At 38.4% G+C, this 22,193-nt stretch overlaps 2 protein-coding genes across 2 annotated transcripts; both read right to left on the bottom strand.

Moving 5' to 3' along the window:
- Window positions 1-4,366: 4,366 nt before the first annotated feature.
- Window positions 4,367-12,305, bottom strand: LOC143318145 (complement factor H-related protein 1-like). The gene is made up of 8 exons (XM_076726159.1): window positions 12,131-12,305; window positions 11,069-11,248; window positions 9,097-9,276; window positions 7,951-8,142; window positions 6,985-7,173; window positions 6,377-6,562; window positions 5,699-5,878; window positions 4,367-4,726 (listed from the first exon to the last, which is right to left on the bottom strand). Exons 1-8 carry the CDS (start codon window positions 12,198-12,200, stop codon window positions 4,533-4,535), a joined length of 1,371 nt encoding a protein of 456 aa, XP_076582274.1. The 5' UTR covers window positions 12,201-12,305; the 3' UTR covers window positions 4,367-4,532.
- Window positions 12,306-13,436: 1,131 nt separating this feature from the next.
- Window positions 13,437-20,642, bottom strand: LOC143318144 (complement factor H-related protein 1-like). Its single transcript, XM_076726158.1, has 9 exons — window positions 20,478-20,642; window positions 19,996-20,178; window positions 19,441-19,546; window positions 17,716-17,792; window positions 16,999-17,190; window positions 16,630-16,818; window positions 15,818-16,003; window positions 14,536-14,715; window positions 13,437-13,787 (listed from the first exon to the last, which is right to left on the bottom strand). The coding sequence occupies exons 1-9, from the start codon at window positions 20,545-20,547 to the stop codon at window positions 13,594-13,596; spliced, it is 1,377 nt and encodes a 458-aa protein (XP_076582273.1). The 5' UTR covers window positions 20,548-20,642; the 3' UTR covers window positions 13,437-13,593.
- Between the last annotated feature and the right edge of the window lie 1,551 nt (window positions 20,643-22,193).

Here is a 22,193-nt window from a genome sequence, read left to right as displayed (position 1 = left end):
CTGTCGATTGACCATGGCAGTGAAGTGGCAATCTCCCTTTAACTTCAATCTAGGTTGTGAAACAACCAACAATTTAAGGTGGCAGGACCTCAGGGTCTTAGATGAAGCTGAATGAGAAATCTTTGAAGTGCTCTGAAAAACTGGAGGTTTGGTGGTTCTATAATATTAGATCTTATAGGCTGTTATCTGTTTGGAGCTCTTGGTTGACCACTCATCACAGCATCAGAGTGTATGCATCTTCTCTAAATATCACCTCAGTTGGTCTGGAGATGTTTTGTGTGTGTCTTCTTTCACTTACTTAATAACTGAGAATCTCAACAGAATAGTTCTACAGTTGGAGAAATGTAACATTTGGGGAAATGTAATTTCTGTACAGTGAGTATGAATTTACCACCAGCAGCTGGCTCACTTGACATCATGCAAAGATGAGAAACAGGGAATTAAGGCAGATTAAACAAGTCTCAGCAAGACAGAGAATAAGTGCATATACACTGACTTACCTTTATTTTAGATGTGTGTGGTCACCTTGTTCTGTTGTAGTGGAATTCATTTAAGAAAACAAAATAAAATGTTTAAAAAACAAAACATGGAAACTAGAACATCTACAAGTCCAAGACAACTTGGAGCACGCTTATCTGCTGATAAAGCTCATCTGATATGATTGAAAGCTCCAGAACAGCTACTACATAGACCTTGGGGTGAGACTGTTCTGTTAAATACATCATGTGTTTTCTGATAAGTTTTCTGAGGTGGACCTCAGCCCAAACAAAGTTAGCCATGAATCATGAATAAACGAGATGATTCCTTGTATTGAATTATGTGTATATAATTTGTTTGAAATTGGGACATTCTAATAAATCAAATAAACAAAGTATTTTGCAGTATTGGTTAGACTGGGAATTTAAATTTGCTCAGCATTAAAAAAAAAAAAAACTTTAATACTAGATCAATTTAGCTTTGTGCTGAAACAAAAAACTTTAAGCTCTGCTCATAATGTGGTAAACTGCATATGAGGAGGCAGAAAACAGGCTGAGAGATCATGTATGTTTGTAATAAAAGTTCCCCAGTTGACAACATTAAAGTGGAGATGAAGGATGAGCGTGTGACTAATTACACGTCCACCCTTTTGCTCTCTATATAAGCGCTGACTAAAGGCAGGCAGGAGAATCACATCACCATTGCACCTCTGATGCATCACCTCTGAACCAACATGTATTCTCTGCTACACCTGAACTCAATTATCTCATCATGAGTGACACATTTATGCTCTCTAGATTGTAAAGTAATGTTGTGCTGTCTAACGGCTGCTCCCTCAAAGGTTGGCGCTCTCAAGAAGTACCTTCCCTGCCGTGAACAAATCTATGAATCATAGTAATTTCATTGAAATGAATTTGTTTCATTTAAATAGTCATCACTTTTAAATGCCGATGTGACTGGACCTTAAATCGTCCCACAACCCACAAGCTCTAAAAATATATGAGCCCAGATAAGACACAAGTTTACAAGTTCAGGTATTAGATTGTGGCACCGTTCTAAAGGTTTCACAAATATTGAGACACCTTTGGGGTGAGGGCTGTGGAAGATGTTTAAATCTCATATTAGTTTGGATAAAAAATAAAAACTTTAAAAAATATAATAAACAAATAAAAATAAAATAAAAAATAACTTCAATAATAAATATAAATCAGTAATTCTTTCAGGAAAACAGTTTTTACCCTCAAGATAATATCATCCACTGTACATTTGTATCTACTGTAGAAGGCTGAGATACTAGAAATGAACTGAAGACATAGTAAATATACATTAAATGTATATTTACTATGTCTTGAAACATAGTAAATGAATTTTGCTGTTGCCAATTCTGTACCTTTCTAACTGCAAAATATATTTCCTTGCAAGTCAGTCTTTAGTCAGATCCCTCCAAAAAAGTGTATGATGAATAAATATATTGATCTTCTACACAGCAGGATAACACAACCTGATGAGCAGCCAGAGTAGTTTCTCTGCATCAGTTCAACCATCATTTCCTCTTATTTCACCATTTAAACAGAAGCTTCTGGAACATTTCCGAACAGCAGCAGAGAGAAAGGGGGATGGGGTATAAATCCACAAAGACAATTTAGCTTTTCTGCCTCTTTTCCTGTTTTTCCAATTACTTAATGCTATTTAAATACACCAGAGCTGACACACACACACACACACACACACACACACACACACACACACACACACACACACACACACACATTAATGGTCCTCAGCAATGGAGAGGCTCCTGAAATACGTCGTGCAGTAATTGTATTTGATAAATCATAAAGGGAGCCCATCAGAGGAAAGCTAGCTGTAATAAAATGATAAAATAGACAATTATGAAAAAAATCCCTGGCCTTTAATTTCCTAAACACACTCTGGAGAGAGGCCGTTTAAGCCGGAGCGACTTGACGAGATGCTCAACACGTTATTTTGCTCCTCTGTGACACTTTGAATTCCACCACAGGCGTCTGAAATGGTTGAAACGTTCGTGGAACAGATCCTCGCTCAGCAGTGAGCTCCTCCTTTGAGGTAATAATACTGTGTTTCTGGTAGATCGACTCACCGTTCACTTAGAGGGACAGAAGAGAGGGTAGACAACTGAATGAAAACATTTCATGGAAAATGCTTTGAATCCATGCTGATTACTTTTTAACCCCTTATTTTTAATGTCAAGCGTTAGCAGTGCGTGTACGCAAACCTGAGTCCAGTCTGTCCTTGTGTCTTTCTCTGTGCAATGCACACACACACACTAATGTTGCCTCTCTGTCTCCCTGTAGGTGATGCTGAATGGTGTAACATCGAGGCAGTGGAGCACAAGCGGTGGAGAGTCAATGAGAGCTTGCCGTCAGTAGCGTGAGCCATTTCCAGGTGAAGCAAACTGAATGAAAGTGAATCAAGCCGAGCTGATCTGAACTGGAATAACCTGAACTGAGAGCTGTTCCAGTAGAATGATGGAGGCTTTGTCAAGCAGTTATTTAAGTTGATAAATTAAATTTCTATATTGCTTGGTACTTAAAGACAAAACATATACGTGTTTTCTCACAAATGTGATCCATGAGCGGAGAAAAGCATTCATTTCTTGTAAGTTTGATTAAAGTTGTTACAGATGACAGCACTGAACTGAGGACAGACAGGTGATTGATGTGTAACTGTTGTCCAGTCTACCTCTTTCCTCTGGTTAATCATTTACGTGTTTGTCCAGCCAGCTAATGTCACTTCCAGTTAACTAAAGCTTTTACTGGCAAGATGGCAGGGTCATCACACTATCAAAACACCCACACACTCTTTCAGTACCAATGGGTATACCTTTGGTACACCTGATCTCAAGTTCAGTGCTATGTGATGAACATGGACTTTTTGCCATAGCCACGTTTGAATGCATTATTATATTTCCTCATGATATTTCACCATCCACCGTGCAGGAGATCATGGATAGATTTCGTTAATGGCAGGAATGACTTTAAAATCTCCATTAGAAGTAAAAGTCCTGCATTTAAAACCATACCTATGTAAAACTAAATAAATATTATCAGGGTCCGGCCCCGTCTGCAGGCTCACAGGATAAATCTGAGGGGATGGGACATGATGAACACAAGGAAAACTGCGCGTGCCTCACAGCAAGGAGGTCTCTGGTTCGATCCCCGGGTTGGGCAGGGCCTTTCTGTGTGAAGTTTGCATGTTCTTCCCATGCATGCGTGGGTTCTCTCCGGGCACTCCGGCTTCCTCCCACAGACCAAAAACATGCTCATTAGGTTAATTGGTGACTCTAAATTGTCCATAGGTGTGAGTGTGAGTGTGTGAGTTGTCTGTCTGTGTGTCTGTCTATGTTGCCCTGCAATCGGCTGGCAACCGGTTCAGGGTGTACCCCGCCTCTCGCCCATTGCTAGCTGGGATAGGCTCCAGCCCCCCACAACCCCGAAAGGGATACGCGGGTATAGAAGATGAATGAATGAATGAATATATATATATATATATATACATACACACACACACACACACACACATGGAAATACTCAAGTAAAGTGTCAGTACCTTCAAAATCTACTTAAGAACAGTACTTGATTAAATGTGCTTAGTTATTGCTATATACTGTATGTAGTGTCTGCTATACTGAATAAATTATTCCTTAAGTATTCAAAAACATGTATGTTTTATTAAATACATGAAAATAAATCCTCAAAAAGCCACTGCCGTGCTAAATTTTCACAGCATTGCAGGCCTGAAACTACAACGTAACAATGAGTGTCTGAGGTACTTTACCAAATACTTAAAGGGGAAATATGTAGATGTTTTGTGTCAGTATCTGATTGTAGGAGAACAAAAACACAGAGAGTGAACACTTCTGTTTTATTGAATCTATCACAGTTGACAGCGTTGAAGTAGACACAGAAGATCAGTTTGTAACTGTACTTAATAAGCGGTCGTACTGTGTACTGCTGTTATTCATTACATGTTTGCAGCCATCTTAGGTCAGCTGCACTTGGAGTTAATTAAAACCTCTACAGGCAAGTGGGCAGTTGCATCACACCATCAACACATCTCGAACGCATGCTATGTATCCCATCATGTCTTGTTCTTCCGACACACCTGAACTGGACTTCATCGCCATGGGTTGAATAGAGCTTATCGGCATGTCTATAGTAGAAGGCAATATTATGTTTGCTCATGGTTTCTTCAGTCACGGTGCAGGGCTCTGTAGAGAAATCAGATAAATTGTTATTATTATTCTTAAAGTCAGGAATTAATGTACAGCGTACCCCATATGTGATAATTGCTGGTCTTGGTGCTTGAGAAGTAAATACATCATCCCAAATGTAATGAGTAACATATTCGGTATAATACTCAACATATAGAGCATTACAGTTGAGCAAAACAGATGACTAAAATCGCCTTTATTTCATACCCTTTTTAGGTTGATTACAAACCTACGTAAAATGTAAAGAAATGCAGATACTGCACTCTACTTTTAAACAATCTTCAGAGGAAAACACAGTATCTACTAACAAAATGTGCGGTTTCACCCGTCTTATCCTATTAAAAGATGACTGGAAGGGCTCTGCAAGAGGAAGCATAAATAAGTATTTAAATGTAATCTATATGTGTGATTTAAAGGTAGGTTACTCAAAACCAAATGATATTAATTTCACCCAAAAGCTGAGACTCTTACCACTGCTCTGCTGAGCTAAGGACCTTTTTTCAAGGACAGATAGCAGCGAGGCAAAAATCAGTAAATTTAGCTTTAGCTTTAGCTAAGGCTAACCGAGGTTATCTCCTCAGCTTCCTTTGATTTCATATATCTTTAACAGACAAGATGTTTGTCTCTCCTGGATGATTTTACAGGCTGCCTCATGGAAATCTATTTGCTATGATTTATTAGGCAAAGCAGACACCAAAAAGTCAGATTTCTGTCTTGTCTTAATATTAAATTATATTATACATTAAATTTTTATCAAATATGTACTTCCTGCATTTTGGCTTTTTAGGGCGGAGTTGTGCTCTATTGTCAGCAATATTTAATGACTAATGTGTAATGATTCTGTATAATTAATAAATCATGTTAATAATTAAGCAGCTATATGCTATAGTAGAAACCCAAATCAGTAATTCTTGATGTGAAATCCTCACAGAATGCAATAAGAAAAACGTAAAGGGAATTGTAACTTACTCAGACATCTCATCTGTCCAATCCATTCACCATTGTTGCAGGTTTTGTAAGGCTGACCCTCCATAACGTAGTAATTCTGACAGATGTATTCAACCCTTTCATTATGTCTGTACTGTAATCGAAGACTTTCCTTGGTGTCTCCATCTGTCAGGGTTGGTGGTCTCTCACAGCCTGAAGGTTCTAAAACAATGACAGACACAGTACACTTTTGATGTTATTGGAACACAATTATGACATTTTCCCAGAGAGATCTTTGAAACTGATCAGCAGTCACATAGTATTTTGCAGTCATGCCTTGTGGCCTTTAAAGTAAACGTAAACAACCACAAAAAACAAAACAAAACAGCAAAACCCCTAAATCCTCCCTTCACGAAGGCTATAATATTCAGGTCTTTTTCAGATCTGTTTTAGAAAGGTGTTAATTCAATGCTATGCTAAAGTTGAATTAATGTTAATACTTGAGAAAATGTCTTAAGTTATGCTCCTTATGAAACTTGAAACACTAAAAAGTGCTAAGCATAACTGTTATATTCTAGGGGGCAGGCTAGCAGGGTCGACATAGCAAATGAAGCTCTCTCAGATCTCAGTGCACGGTGGGAAACATCTGAAAGTTGGGTCTTGAATCACCTTTTCTCTCTCTAGATAACAAACAAGAGGACAAGGAAAGAACTGTTTTACCTCCACATGTCGGGAAGGGATCACTCCACTGTCCGCCTGCTGAACATTCAATCTCTTTCTTCCCTCGAACAACTTCTCCACGCTGGCGGCAAGAAAACGTTAACTTTTCTCCTTTACGTAGTCGATTGTTTCGTACACGTGGGGTGTACTGTACGTTTTGTGGAACATCTCTGATTATGCATTTTTCTGTTTTGAAGAAGAGAATATGAGGTTTATACAGCATAAACAGGTGCATGTGAGACTTAAAATCTGACTTTTTGGTTTCATCAACCCAAATCGGATGTAAATGATTTGCCAGCCTGCAGCTTTAATGTTTTGGTTGACTCTCACTGCTCTACAGCATTTTCATCATCAGCAGGCAGCTGTTTTCACTGAAAAAGCTCCAAAAATGAACAACCACCTCTGTGTCTCTCATCTCTAGGGAACCATAAAGTATTTGGATTTTGTCTAGATCTAATTATCATCACTTTTTGTTATTTTCTGTGAGTGGTACTGTGCTCCTCTATTCTCTGTCTCTCTACTGTGAGTTAGCGTTTGCCTCAAAAGCAAATGAAAAGGTAGGTAATGTAAGTGTAAATGGGAATAACTTCTAATGAAAGTGAACATACCAGTACACGTTGGAAAGGGTGCATTCCACTGTCCAGTCTGTAAACATTCAATTTCTTCAGACCCATCCAGAGTATATTCATCATGGCATTGAAACTGTAATTTATGTCCAGTCTTCACTGTTTTATCTGCTGCTGGTAGTCCAGCTACACTGAGATGATGATGCATCACTGGAACTTCACAAGTGATGTCTGGAAGACATGAAACAGATAATATCTAATGAAAAACTTAAGTGGATGTAGGTTTCTGTCCCACAGGGGCCACTCTTAACATGCTCTACAAGTAATGCAAATGCATGTACATGTACTACATATTGCCCTTATATAAAGACACAGAAGAGCAGATGGAGATATTACTTACCAAGGATTAAATCTAGATGTCGATGTTTTGATTAAAAACACTATAGTAAATATTTTTACATTAATAAGGGACCATATGACTGGTCTTATGTGAAATGAGTCATAGTGATGAACACAGTGAGAATTATCACTGCACCCCTCAGCTCTGTGGAGCTTTATAGCCTCTTTTAGCCCATTGCTTTGATATTCTGGTCTCAACTTTACTGTTGTGATTCAGCATCTCTGTTTTTCTCCATTACAGCTCCAAAAACCCACTGTGCACTACCTGCTCAGCACCAAAAATCTAACAGACAGAGTTAGAGATGGTGAACACAGCAGAGCATTTAGCAGCTAAGGAGACAAATGCATTGGTGGAGAGCAAAACAGAGCTAAACATGACTCCAAATGAATAATTATGTTGCTCTGTGTACAACTCTCTGCTAACGATACTATATCACTATTACTATATCAGCTTAACTGGTGATCATCAGTGTCAGTGTTCTGTTCATGCCCACTGCAATTCAAGTGTAAATGGGTGTATCACATCAGCTTTGTCAACAAATGCCCCACAGTAAAATTGAAAAACACTTCTTATATGGGTGTTTCATACGCTGTCACTTTGATCTTTACCTGCGCAAGAAGGGAATGGATTATTCCACTGTCCATCTTCACCACATATCAGCACCGAACTGCCCTCCAGATATTTCTCAGGATCATCACAGCTGAATGTGATTATGTGATTAGGAACTATGGGATCGTTATTTTCTGGTAAACCTTTCACTGTGATGCCTGCATCTACAGAAGGGGCATCACAGCTAGAAGCTGGAAGTAAACACAAACAGTCAGCTCACTGGAAGGAAAAAAATAGCTGAACAAGGCAACATTTTAATGTATAAAAGCACCCATTTCATCAGTCAACATCGCAAAATAGGTTTGCAAGACAGGAAACAGCCCATCACCACTGAAATTTGTTTTATGTTCATTTGACACCAATTTTGTAATGCATGTTTTTATGCAGATGACACAATTTCATATACCGCTTGCTCTTCACTTTATTGATCCATTGCAAACCTACAGTTCATTTTTTATGCATTTCAAAGACCTTTCATCCAACATAAGCTTGTGTTAAATGTTTCTAAAACAAAATTTAGACTGTGCTCTGAATTCTGCCATCTGTTCATAGCCTTCTGGCAACAGGTTCTCCAAATTACACAAGAAAATGCATTGTTGGTCCATGAGCTCAGCAATGATACATTTTCTGATGCTATCAAGGGGGGTTGTTTCAAAAATAAAAATGTTTTCTGATCTTGTACTCTTATACTTAAGGTTTAGCTCCATTTAGGTACAAACCCAACTTGGTTAGGGTTGGAGAAACACTTTCGTGTGCGATTCTCTCTCGAAAAACACATTTTGATCGCAATGAGGTAACTTGTTTCAATTAATAGCAAACAAGTAAGTTCAATTCAGAGTTGAACTGTGATGGAAATATTATGGAAATGTGACTAAGTCAATCTAGTTAAATGACTGTGAAGCTTGTTCAAAGCTTTGAAGCGATTAAAACTGCTGTCACATTAAAGAACATAATGTGGCCTGTGTTTGAAAGGTACTTATGTTTACCCCATCCAAAAACGCTAACACGGAAGCGAATTTCTAAAAAATAGAAGCAACTGCAACTTACAACAGTGCAAATGGATGACTGCCATCTAGCTTCATGCTAAATAACAGCAACAGTCATTTAGTTGATGGAATATTAGAACAGAAAGCCAATCAACTTACAGTAGCACGTTCCCTGATGGACTGCCAGCCAGCCCTCGGTCGAACATACATATTTAGGGGTTTGACTTGATGTGTAACCAGGTTCACAGGTGAAAAATATCACGTCTCCTCCTTGGTAATTAACCTTTTTGGTCTGTTCCGACACAACGGCATGAGGAACATGTGGGAGCTTCGAGCATGCTAACAAACAACAAGACAACATGGGAAAAGAAGGGGAGATTAAACACACTGGCTGTGTTCGGAATCGCATACTTAATGCATGAACTACTCATAATGCATGTGACGTCAAATTGAGTATGCAGTGCGTTTCAGCTGCACACTATGTTACTTTTGTCTACGTGTGAAATGACTGGATGAATAATAGATTATCAAGAGTTTTTGAGTATGTGGCATGAGCTAACAGTACATACTGAAACACCACAACATGAACATGAATGCAAGGCAGACGGTTCTAGCACCACACTATAGTTTTCTTTGTTTTTTTTGTGTTTACAGTTTTCATATGCTGTTTCATCACTAAATTCACCCTTAAGATTTTCATTGTGTTTTTGGAGTTGAGGAGATTTAAAATAGCATCTGTGGGGGTAGCTCAGCAGCCTCCTCTTCTGGTTGTGGGTAAATTATACCGATGGCAGCTGCTAACATTGCCCCGTCCATCTTTCATCTTAAAATAGCACTAGAAAATATTACAGTAAGTGGAGGAGGTAATACTGATTTACATTTGTGCTAAACAATTTTCATTCGATAGTAGCTCAAACTGGTAATGTTGTGATTGATATAGTCATGTGATCAGAGAAGATGTGTTGCTTGCATATACTTCCGTGTGAACATGGCATGTGTGTGAACATGGCATACTTATACTTAATCTTTTCTTTAGCAGGCAGGATGCAGTACATACTGATGGAGTATGTAGTGGACAGTACCTTAGTCTGCCATTTCAAACACAGCAATATCTCATCACTTGAGTGCTGCATGTATAGTACTGTAAAAAGAAGGGGCGGGTGTGGGGTTGGCTCACCCAAACTTCTTTTCAGCTGCTGGCCACATAACACATGTGACTACGAAAACTGAACAATGACCACAACACTGAACCATTTAACAATAAACTGCACATGAACAGCTTATCAATCACTTGATCCTCATCAAATTCACAATTTCTGACAATGTACAGGCTACCTTCTTATGTCAGTAGTGTTGGGGAGGGGAGCTGGCATATGCCCCTGACCAGCGATGGAAATGAACCATCTGTCCACAAGCCACAGTGACTGGCCACTCCCTTATAATATTGCTGCTCTTTTTGCCAGCCCATAGTAAAACCAGTGAAAGCAGAGGCCTAAGATCTGTCCTTCAGTGTTGTAGAAATCCTTCCTGTTTTATTGTCCACTCTTGCAATTTTGACTTGAAAATATACAAACCAATTCCTCACACAAATTAAGACATACATACTATTCAACACAGACATCACCCTCTGACATGGCTTTATGGGTTAGACCTCTCATTCTAGCGGGTCCGTGAACTGGCGTCATTGTTGGAGTCAAATTCTAACTGAGGATATAATTTTCAAAAAAATAATGAAATTTCTGTTTCAACATTTAGTATGTTGTTTTTGTGCTAGTTTCAATTAAATATGGTAGTTACAGTGTTTTGCAAATCGTCACAGTCTTACGCGTTACACAGTGTTCCAACTTTTTGGAAATGTGGTTGTATGTGTGAGAAATTCTTCAAGGTTCAGATGTGTTGTGATTGCACAATAAAGGGTTGCTTAATGAAATGCAGTGTAGAACAGCATGTGCCCGAAGTGCAGGCCTTCTATGGATGCAGTGGTTACTAAATGTCCTCTTTTATTTCAGTACATGGCTCCACAAAGATGAGATGATGTATCAATCATTCAACATCTCTTACACCTGAACTGCAACAACAATAGTCTCTCAGTCAATGCTGAAAGAGTACAACAGACAGCCAATCAACTTACAGTAGCATGTTCCCCGACTGACTGCCAGCCAGCCATCTCCTGTGCACACGTATTTGGAGCTTTGGCTTGATGTGTACCCAGGTTCACAGGTGAAATATATCACGTCTCCTCCTTGATAATCAGGTTTTGTGGTCTCTTCTGACACAAAGGCATGAGGGACATCTGGGAGCCTCGAACACACTGAGAGACAAAAACATGGCAGCATGAGAAAAATCCTTGTCTTACATTGTCCTATCAATTGTTTGCCTCATATACAGATAGATAAAGAGCTAAACACAGAACACGATTACAGAATTAAAGGATGTCCACCACACTGAAGGACTCCCCAAATACGTCTAAAAAGCATGTGAGCAATGTTTCAATTGCATGATTTTCATCAGGTTTACCATTTTTGATACAGTACAGCTTCTTACACATGTTGTGTACATCCGACTGTTTGTTAACAAAACCAAATTATATGTTTAATGGTGGGAAACATTCATAACATCTATTATCACACAAATTTTAAGCCAAATTTCGAAATTCCACAAAAAAAGAAAAAACAAAGAAAATGCAAAATATGCATATTCCCATAAACTGCTTTGGAGCGAATAAACTGGGCTACACAAAGTGTAGTTTTGTCAGTTTTGTTTAATACATTAAAATTTTTTTGAAAAAGGCAAAAACTAAATTGACAGAGGTTTAGTGTTGCAAAAATCTTTTACTTTTTATAATTCACGAATATCATTTTTGAGTTATATGGAAACATCAGAATAGAACTACTTATACTTATATATCTATCTATATCTATCTATCTATCTATCTATCTATCTATCTATCTATACACACACACACACACACACACACACACACGCACACGTATATATATATAGTATATATATATATATATATACTGTTTACACTAATTCTTCTGTAATAAGGAAATACCACAAATCAAAGCCTGCATTTTACATGAGAGTCTTTCTCTTCTCTTTGCATACAGTATCCTGTTCAGCCCAAACATGGTCTGTATCTCCACAAAGCTAAATCACAACACCAAAGTAATTAAAAACTCTCACTTACCATCCTGTGATAGACAGACTTCCGCATTTGCCCACAGCTGGAGAAACACAAGGATTACAGACAATCGCATTTTCCCTTAACAGATGTTTTCTGTGCAGATTTGGTGTTTCTTTGTCCACTTGAGTCCTCAGGGAGCAAAGAGGTTCACGACATGGACCGCTCAGTGGGACTGTGCAACAAATGTCGTATTGCAACACACCAACATGCACTGTTCCCGATACTGGAAATGACAGAGGTGCTCAGATACACTAATCCTTTGCACAATCACATTCAAATTACATAATCTCATATTTGTTCAGTATCCTATCAGTCCAATCCATAAAGGTGTAATATGTTCTCAGGCAGTAATTGAAAGGTTTCAATTCATTTACAATCTACAATCAATCAGAAGGCTTTGATACTAGAGACTGGGGTTCTCGTCTTGTGCTCCACATGGTGTTCAGTCTGCTAAAACACAGCTGAAACCCTGGTTCAACCTGAAAATTTCAATCATACCATGCTTCAGAATCAGAATCAGAATGGGCTTTATTGGCCAAGTCTGTGTGCACATACAAGGAATCTGAAACATTGCACTCATTGTAGTTGCGTAGAAAAAGGACATACAGTGTTGATCTGTTCAATATTCAAACGATGTGTAACTGTACTGCAATTGTAACCAAAACCTGATGGGTTTCTGCATTCCTCTGTGCCATAGAGGTCCATTATTGTCTCAAAATTATTCAAAATGCATCAGCTAGCCACAGCTTTGCACAGGCTGACATGTTCCTTCATTATGGTCAACATGGGCACTATACTTAAGTCAATCCCACACACACAGTCCTGTTTTCATACTCATAACACTAACTTGTGCATCAAATCCACGGCTGAAAATAGTCCCTCAGAAATGTCAAAAACTACTGAATGGTCCACTAAAACATTTTTGTCATTTTTGGTCGTTTCAGCAAAAATATATCACCAGCCTTATCCTTTAACCAAGACCACAATCTTTCCCTAACCATACCAAAGAGGTCCCTTAACATACCATAAACATGTTAATCATTGCTTTTGGATATTGTGAAAACAAATAAAATATGTAGATGAACATTTTGCTGATATATTCAGAAAGAACATTTTGCATTGGCAGTTTCCTAAAACTTTTCTCTTCATGCTGACAAAACAGTGTAATCTATCTTTAATTATGTTTCATTCAAACTATACTTTCAAAACATATTTGTGAGAACAGTCTTGTATTTTAGGGTGTGGCATTAATTACTGAGACAGTCTATAAGATTTTTCTCTGGAGGATTCTGATTCTGGAGGCAGAAAATTGACAAAGTTAAAATACATGTTTATTAAAATGATCAAACATAGCATTAGTCAGCACAGCAGGTAAAGACACGGGATGAGTACTTTTTACTTTGGTTAATCAGTTACATGTTTGTCCAGCCAGCTCATGCTTATCACATCCAGCTGACTAAAAACCTCTACAGGCAAGTGGGCAGTTGCATCACACCATCAACACATCTCTGACGCATGTTATGTATCCCATCAGGTCTTGTTCTTCCGACACACCTGAACTGGATTTCATCGTCATGGGTTGAATAGAGCTTATCGTCACGTCTATAGTAGAAGGCAATATTATGTTTTCTCATGGCTTCTTCAGTCACGGTGCAGGGCTCTGTAGAGAAATCAGATAAATTGTTATTATTATTCTTAAAGTCAGGAATTAATGTACAGCGTACCCCATATGTGATAATTGCTGGTCTTGGTGCGTGAAAAGTAAATACATCATCCCAAATGTAATGAGTAACATATTCGGTATAATACTCAACATATAGAGCATTACAGTTGAGCAAAACAGATGACTAAAATCGCCTTTATTTGATACCTTTTTTAGGTTGATTACAAACCTACGTAAAATGTAAAGAAATGCAGATACTGCACTCTACTTTTAAACAATCTTCAGAGGAAAACACAGTATCTACTAACAAAATGTGCTGTTTCACCCGTCTTATCCTATTAAAAGATGACTGGAATCATTTGTATTTTTATTTAAAGTATACTGAAATCAAGCTACAATTTAAATGTAATCTAAATTTGTGATTTAAAGGTAGATTACTCAAAACTAAATCATGTGAATTTTACCCAAAAGCTGAGATGGCAGTTAGCCGACTATTACTGCTGCTCTGCTGAGCTTTTTTCAAGTACAGATAGCCATGAGGCAAAAATCAGGAAGTAAATTTAGCTTTAGCTTTAGCTAAGGCTAACCGAGGTTATCTCCTCAGCTTCCTTTGATTTCATATATCTTTAACAGACAAGATGTTTGTCTCTCCTTGATGATTTTACAGGCTGCCTCATGGAAATCTGCTTTCTATATTTTAGTCACATAATGTAATAAGAAAAACATAAAGTGAATTGTAACTTACTCAGACATCTCATATGTCCAATCCATTCACCATTGTTGCAGGTTTTGTAAGGCCGACCCTCCATAATGTAATAATTCTGACAGATGTATTCAACCCTGGCATTATGTCTGTACCGGAATTGAAGACTTTCCTTGGTGTCTCCATCTGTCAGGGGTGGTGGTCTCTCACAGCCCAAAGGTTCTAAAACAATGTGGGCAATGACAGACACAGTACATTTTTGATGTTATTGTGGTGCATTTATGATGATTTTCATCTAGATTGACAGATCTTAGACTCAACTGATCAGCAAGTGGTATTTTGTAGTCATGTGTTTTGTGGCTAGTAGTAAATGTAAACAACCACAAACAACAACAACAAATGGCTTACTTCTAGAAAAGCTCTTAAAGTCATTTCTTATATTCTGTAAATACAGTATGTACGTGTGTGTGTGTGTGTGTGTGTGTGTGTGTATGTGTGTGTGTATTTATGCTGTCAGTTTATTAGGTACACCTAGCTTACTACTACTTGCTAATGCAGTCAAATACACAGCCCGTCCTCACCAGAAAAACAGCTGTATAGGTCTTCTTTTTACGATATATCTGTTTGGTGGCGACCTTTTAGTGGCCACAGTTAATAAGACTGGGGTGAAGGAGGACGTGAGGTACAAAGGCATAAAGGCAAAAGAGCAAGAACGTCTGCATATGGAGGAAGGTGGGGTGGATGAATGGGTAAAACAAACACAGGACTTTCACCCAGGACAACGCCGGAAGTCAGTGTTGACTTATTTTAGCTTACACAGTGTACCTAATTACGAAACATTATTTACAGTAACACAGTTCAGCCCAAACCATACTCTTTTCCTAAACCTAACTGAGCAGTTTGGTGCCTAAATCTAGCTGTATAGTTTTGGTGCCTAAACCTAACCAAAGTGAGATCCTTTCACAATGTTGACGGCAAACGTCTGGTACGCCTGTCAGTGGTACTCTCCAACAGTCGTATGTTGTCCTGAGAGTCATTGGGAATCAACCTATTTAGGCGTTTAGGTATGAGAATGTGGTGCAAATACAACAGTTCTACAATAACTCCTACCTTCATGAAGGCTGTAATATGCAGGTCTTGCTCAGATCCCTTTTAGAAAGTTGGGATTTCAACCTTATGTTTTATATTGACTTAATGTTAAATACAGTGAAAATGTCCTTAGTCATTTTAATGAAACAAATGAAGCATAACTACAACATTCTAGGGCAGGCTGGCAGGGTCAACATAGACAACGAACAAGGGAACAAGAAAAGAACTGTTTTACCTCCACATGTTGGGAAGGGATCACTCCACTGTCCGCTTGCTGAACATTCAATCTCTTTCTTCCCTCGAACAACTTCTCCATGCCAGCGGCAAGAAAACGTTAACTTTTCTCCTTTACGTAGTTGACTGTTTCGCACACGTGGGGTGTACTGTACGTTTTGTGGAACACCTCTGATTATGCATTTTTCTGTTTTGAAGGAGAGAATCTGAGGTTTATACAGCATAAACAGTTGCATGTGAGACTTAAAATCTGATTTTTTGGGTTTCATCAACCCAAATCTGATGAAAATCTAAGTCCAAATCTCTGGAAGTTTATTTTACTCGACTTTCTGTGATGTAAATGTATGTAAATTTTATATACATTTGAATAAAACACAGACTAGACACTGTTACCAAGTAGCTAGTTAGCATAGTAGAACATTTAGCAGTTTAAAGCCAAATACTTTTCGTATGAGTTAGTGAGGACCAAAACAGAGCTAAAAGGAGAGTGGATAGTGGATTTTCATTTTTCGGGTGGCCAGAAGCACAACTGCAAATGAATGCTAGTGTTGCTCTATATCTGCTGCATACATAAATTGGCAAGTCTTTGCTAAGAAGTTCACCAAATGAACGTTGTTTCTGCTTCCTCCAAGTGGCCAAAAAATCAATAATGGCAGGTTTAATTATGGCTAAAAATACAGACTCTTCATGGGGAAAAAGCACATATGATGAAAAAGCCTTTAATAAGTTCAGCCTTGTCAAACTTTGAGTTTAATATGACCTTTGACATATCGGATAAACTCACAAAATGCAAATAAATGAAAGTGAACATACCAGTACACGTTGGAAAGGGGGCACTCCACTGTCCAGTCTGTAAACATTCAATTTCTTCAGACCCATCCAGTGTATATTCATCATGGCATTGAAACTGTAATTTATGTCCAGTCTTCACTGTTTTATCTGCTGCTGGTAGTCCAGCTACACTGAGATGATGATGCATCACTGGAACTTCACAAGTGATGTCTGGAGCAAATAAAACAGATAATATCTAATGAAAAACTTAAGTGGATGTAGGTTTCTGTCACACAAGGGCCATCCTTATAATGTATGCAGTAATTTGAATTCATTGTAACATGTTCTACTATTAAAAAGGATCACGTCAATGTTGTGTGCATAATTGACTTTTTATCTTAAAGGGTTTACCTTCACAAGAGGGGAATGGATTATCCCACTGTCCATCTTTGCCACATATCAGCAATGAAGTGCCATTCAGGCGTTTCCAAGGGTCATTGCAGCTGAATTTGAGGAAGCGGTCAGGAAGTATAGGATCTTCATTTTCTGGCAAACCTTGTACTGTTACTTGAACATCTGCAGGCGGGGGGTCACAGCTCAAAGCTGCGTTAGGACAACAGTCAGATCAATGATGGAAAAAAGGCAAGAATTTCACATATAAATAAACTTATTTTATCATCCAAAATCCCAGAGTGGGGTTTCACCAGAGAGCAAAACCTCCCTGAAATTCAGTTTTAGTTATATCCTCATTGTCACTTAACATAGGAACAGGGGACTAGATAATGCAACAACCAAGGGATGGCAGATGGGTTAAAATACTACAGTACCAATGAGTCTCTGCCACCGTTCCCATGGAGATGAAGGCAGTCAGAGGCACAATCATTGTTGTAGAAAATTCAACAACAAATTGATCAAAATATGCCACCATGGTTGCTGAATTAATCCAAATCCAGTTGTTTTAAGATGCAGATTGTATAGTCTGTTTTCCGGGTGCTGTTAGTGGAACTGGGTTGGATGTTTCTGGCCAAAATGGACATTAGGTGTCATAGTTAACCTCTACCCCAAAGTTTTAATGTACAAAAACTTTCCAGTGCAGCTTTAAAGTTGATAGCAGCAAGCGATACTTACGCTCACATATTGGCACATGATTGGTCCATTTTTCCAGCAAACAAGTTCTGGTGTCTTCCTTACTCACCATTTGATACCTGTAACGAACAGGACGATAAAGCTTACCATTCTGAGATGAAAACACCTGATTACAGCACTATCAGAAAGCAATATGCCAAGTTGATATCTCTTTTTGTGTTTTGTACTTTCAGGTGTCAGTGACACACCACAACCCACCCTATTTAGCAGTTGTAAGCAGTATATGTGCTATAATATAGACACATTGGGACGTTTGTTCATGTTTATTAAGGTATTATAAAACAAATAGTACCAATCTCTTGGGAATTGTTATGATTATTAAAGATTATTGCTTTACTCTTCCTGTAAAACTGGTGCACCAGGTGACAGTATATCACAATATATGTAATTCAACATATCTGTAACTGTGTCACCATGGTAACCCACACCAACCAACCTCACCTGTCCTGGCTTTTGCAATAATCTATCATCCAGCAGCAATCGTTCTGATAAGGTAATCACATAATGCATCCTTGATATGCATGCATTAAGAAGATATATAAGAAGAAATGTGAGTCACAGACAAACTCGTTGTGGATCTCCCATAATCCTTAAATTACTGCAAAAGGTAAGCAACTATTACTCCAACGGGTTTTTAATGTGTAGCGTCTAGCCATTGTTGTTGTCGTCAATGCTGACTCGTATTGTGGGATATTCGTGCCAGTGTAGTGTCCAGTGTTTGTATACTGAAGTATTCACCTCAAGTACTACTAATTCATACTATGGATTCATCCATTCATTCATCTTCTATACCCGCGTATCCCTTTCGGGGTTGCGGGGGGCTGGAGCCTATCCCAGCTAGCAATGGACGAGAGGCGGGGTACACCCTGAACCGGTCGCCAGCCGATCGCAGGGCACTATGGATTCAGACATACTAAAAAATCTCATGTACTGTTTGATCATACTCAATAGTATGTTAGTATGGACTTTCGGATGGGCCCCAAGTGTCTATATCAGGGGTTGGCAATCTTTTTTATATGAAGTGCCATATTTAAATCTTCTTGTTAATCGGTTGACATGAATTATGACATCCCATCGAGATTTAACTCTCAAACACATCTCTTCAATTCATACAGGCAACATGTATAGCAACATGTTTTAGTCCCTTATTTAGTGTGTTAAGTGTTGCAATGGCAGTAAATGTAAATAAGGGAGAATTAATTGTAACAAACAAATATGAGCACTTTACAAGAATGCTGCCATCCTTATGAAAACATCATCTTAGAAGATGAAAAAAAGAAAAAAAAAAAAAGACCGGGACAAAGAGCCCCACATATGCAAAGCCATATGTGTTAAACCATTACTTTAGCTTTCTTAGCTAGTGGGCCTGCCATCATCAAAGAGTCAGTGCTACGTTTTTCCCCACTGCATTCTGCAAAGAAAGCACTGAGTGCTAGCCAATCACAAGCAGAGTAGGGCCAGTCTTCACAAAACGATGATGAGGAATGACAAGCTGCACCTGCCAATGTGAAAGAGGGGCTTTGGCATGCACTTCAACATTTCAAAAACACTCCATGCACATTCATTGCTAATGGCACGCTAGCCAATGGTTAAACTGCTGCGTGCTGATGGTGGTAAGTATGTCTAAGGTTGCTGACCCCTGGTCTATATACTGCTTACAGTGGCTGTGTTGCCATTATTTAAATCAATCATTCAAGATCCACATACCCTTCATTACAAAAGTATTTGATCCTTGTTCCAAAAACAAACTCTTCCCCGTGGATAATTTGATAATAGCCATTGGGAGTGTCATCAGGAAGTTCACATGGCTTTACTGAAAAGAATGAAAGAGAATATTCATCAAACAAACAATTTCTACTAGTTTTTGATTTTATTCTTCAATGGATTTTAGTTAAAAGGACAAGCAAACTGACACTATGTTGTGCAGCAGCCATGTTATTGGTTTGTTATTTTGAAGAGGCAGATTGATGTTAGCAATGTAATGCATCTTTTTCCAGCTCTTTCAGTGCCATAATCTGATTAATTGGCTAGATAATTAGTTATACAAGTAATTACAAGCATCCAGTAGTCCATCAAACTTCTCTGGAGCTTTTTAAAAACACATTCTCGTTCACTCAACTGTCTAACGGAAGTATAAAATTTCAATAAGTATTTTAAAAATATAATGAATTGCAGGCGTTGAAAGATTTGTTGTAACCTGATTACTGCAACCACCAAACATGCAACAAAGTGAAGAGTAAAAAAGAAAGCCATTTCACTCACAGTAGCATGCTCCCCGATGGACTGCCAACCAGCCTGTGTTTGTACATACATATCTGATAGTTGGACCTGATATATAACCAGTTTCACAAGTGAAATGTATCACATGTCCTTCACGGTACTCAGCTTTTTTGGTCTCTTCTGACACATGGGCATGATGAACATCTGGGAGCTCTGAACAAGTTACTAACAAACAGCAGCATGAGAGGAAAAGAGGTCACTGGACAAGTCGTCTCAACAGCTGTGAGCAGTTTTCAGAGTCATCAAAACATGTGAATAATAGAAGTTTGAGACTATACTGTAATACTCAAGACGACCATCCCATACATATACACTAATCATGCTGTAATAAGGCAAGAGCACAAATCAAAGCTTACAATTAAAACAGAAGTCTTTCAGTTTTTCCTCTCTTTGTGAGCCCACTCCCTTTACTTAACAGTTGTCTGCTCTTTCAGAGAGTGAACATTAAAAAAAGTCTGTCTTACCATTCTGGGATAAAGAAACTTGCACGTTCCCCCACAGTTGAAGGAACAAAACGATTAAGGGCAATCGCATTTCGACAAGCAGCTGCGCAGAGAGTCTAACTGAGGCCAACTCCTTTGAAAAACTCTTTTATTCTGTGCAGTTCCTGCGTGTTTGTCTCAGGGTGCACCACGGGTCACAGCATGGACTGCCCAGTGGGATTGCACAAGGCTGCAGGAACACAACATGACACATGGGAACACACACACAGCACGCCCTGTTCACATATGCAGTACTGAAAACATTTAGGAAAAATCACATCAAATTTGACCTGACAGGATGGCCGTGGGAAGACTTACTGCAAACGTACAAAAATATAACAAACCATATATATCTATTAGACACCAGCAACAAAGCAAAGATAAATTATTTATCTTAAATGCAGCACATACAGACTCATTTGCGACTGTCTTGAGCAGACTTTGGATGAAAGCAGAATTTAAATGTCTGACATGTTTGTAGCTGCTAATGATTAAACGCTTTCTGTCGAGTATTGATCACCACCTTCGATGTGGCATGAGCGCTGCTGCAAATACAGAACAAAGTCCACTGTAAAAATCATTCAGTGGAGAGATGATGACGTTAGCTTAAATGATACAGAGAGAGCAAAACTGTTTATTTGCATTACAATGATTCATGCTTCATACATCAAATGAACAATGCTGCTCGAGAAATTTCGCCGTTGAAACCTTCAAAACATGAGTCACTATCACCTGTAGTTCTCAGTGTGAGGACATTGTGTTGACTTACTGTACATTAATCCTGTAGCTGCTACATGCTCAACCCCTAGTCTTACCTAACATAACCTACATTTGATTCTAATTTTAAGCAAGTATTAACCTTGAAAACCGAAAATAGGATAATAAGTTTCAAAAGCCAGATATAATCTTTTCCAATACAAACATGAGCAGAGTGAAATAATGCAGTTTAGTTAAACTCTGTCCTGTACGTAAGCTAGTTAAGCCCTGCTAACTGCATTAAATCAAACACACTGCTTATAAGTCTACAGTTTACAGCACCAAACTGAAGACAGTCAGATTCATCTAAATGTAGATAAACCTGCCAGACAGTTTGAAGTTTGCTGAGTCATTGTCTGCTTCTGAATCTTTGCTGAAAGCGTTGCTTTTTCGTAATTCTGCAATTTGCTGGTATAATTACATTATAACAATATATATATTATAAATTGCATAATCTGTGTATTTATTTTTTCTTAAAGATTTTTAAAGATATGCAAGAGAAATTATGGTTGACACCTGTACTGTGTTTAGCTAATTTGTCACTCTGGACATGAAAAGATTGGATTAATGAATAAAGATTCCACTTTATATTAAGTGGGATCTTTATGTCTTCACACTGCTCTCACAAAAAGAAAAACATCTGTAGAGATTGGTCTGTATTGTGCTTCTGCTGTAATTTCTTGTACTCATATTTAGACAAAGGCTATTCCTTTGCCTTCCGAGATTTTTCATAAATGCACTTTCCCATCTCTGAAAACAAGTGTCTTAAGAAGCAGGCCATGCTATTGAGAGGCGACTGACAGAAAAGTTTTCCTGGCATGCTTTGAAAGCCTGAAACCTCTTTTGAAACTTTGTTTGTTTGTAGGAATCAAGCCATATGTGAATTGACTGGTTCTGTGCTTGTAAGAAAGCTCCGCACAAACAAGCTACACTTTTCAAAAC

The sequence above is a fragment of the Chaetodon auriga genome, chromosome 3 (assembly GCF_051107435.1).
Source record: "Chaetodon auriga isolate fChaAug3 chromosome 3, fChaAug3.hap1, whole genome shotgun sequence".
Lineage (NCBI taxonomy): Eukaryota > Metazoa > Chordata > Actinopteri > Chaetodontiformes > Chaetodontidae > Chaetodon > Chaetodon auriga.
This window is presented reverse-complemented; position numbering and strand designations above follow the sequence as displayed.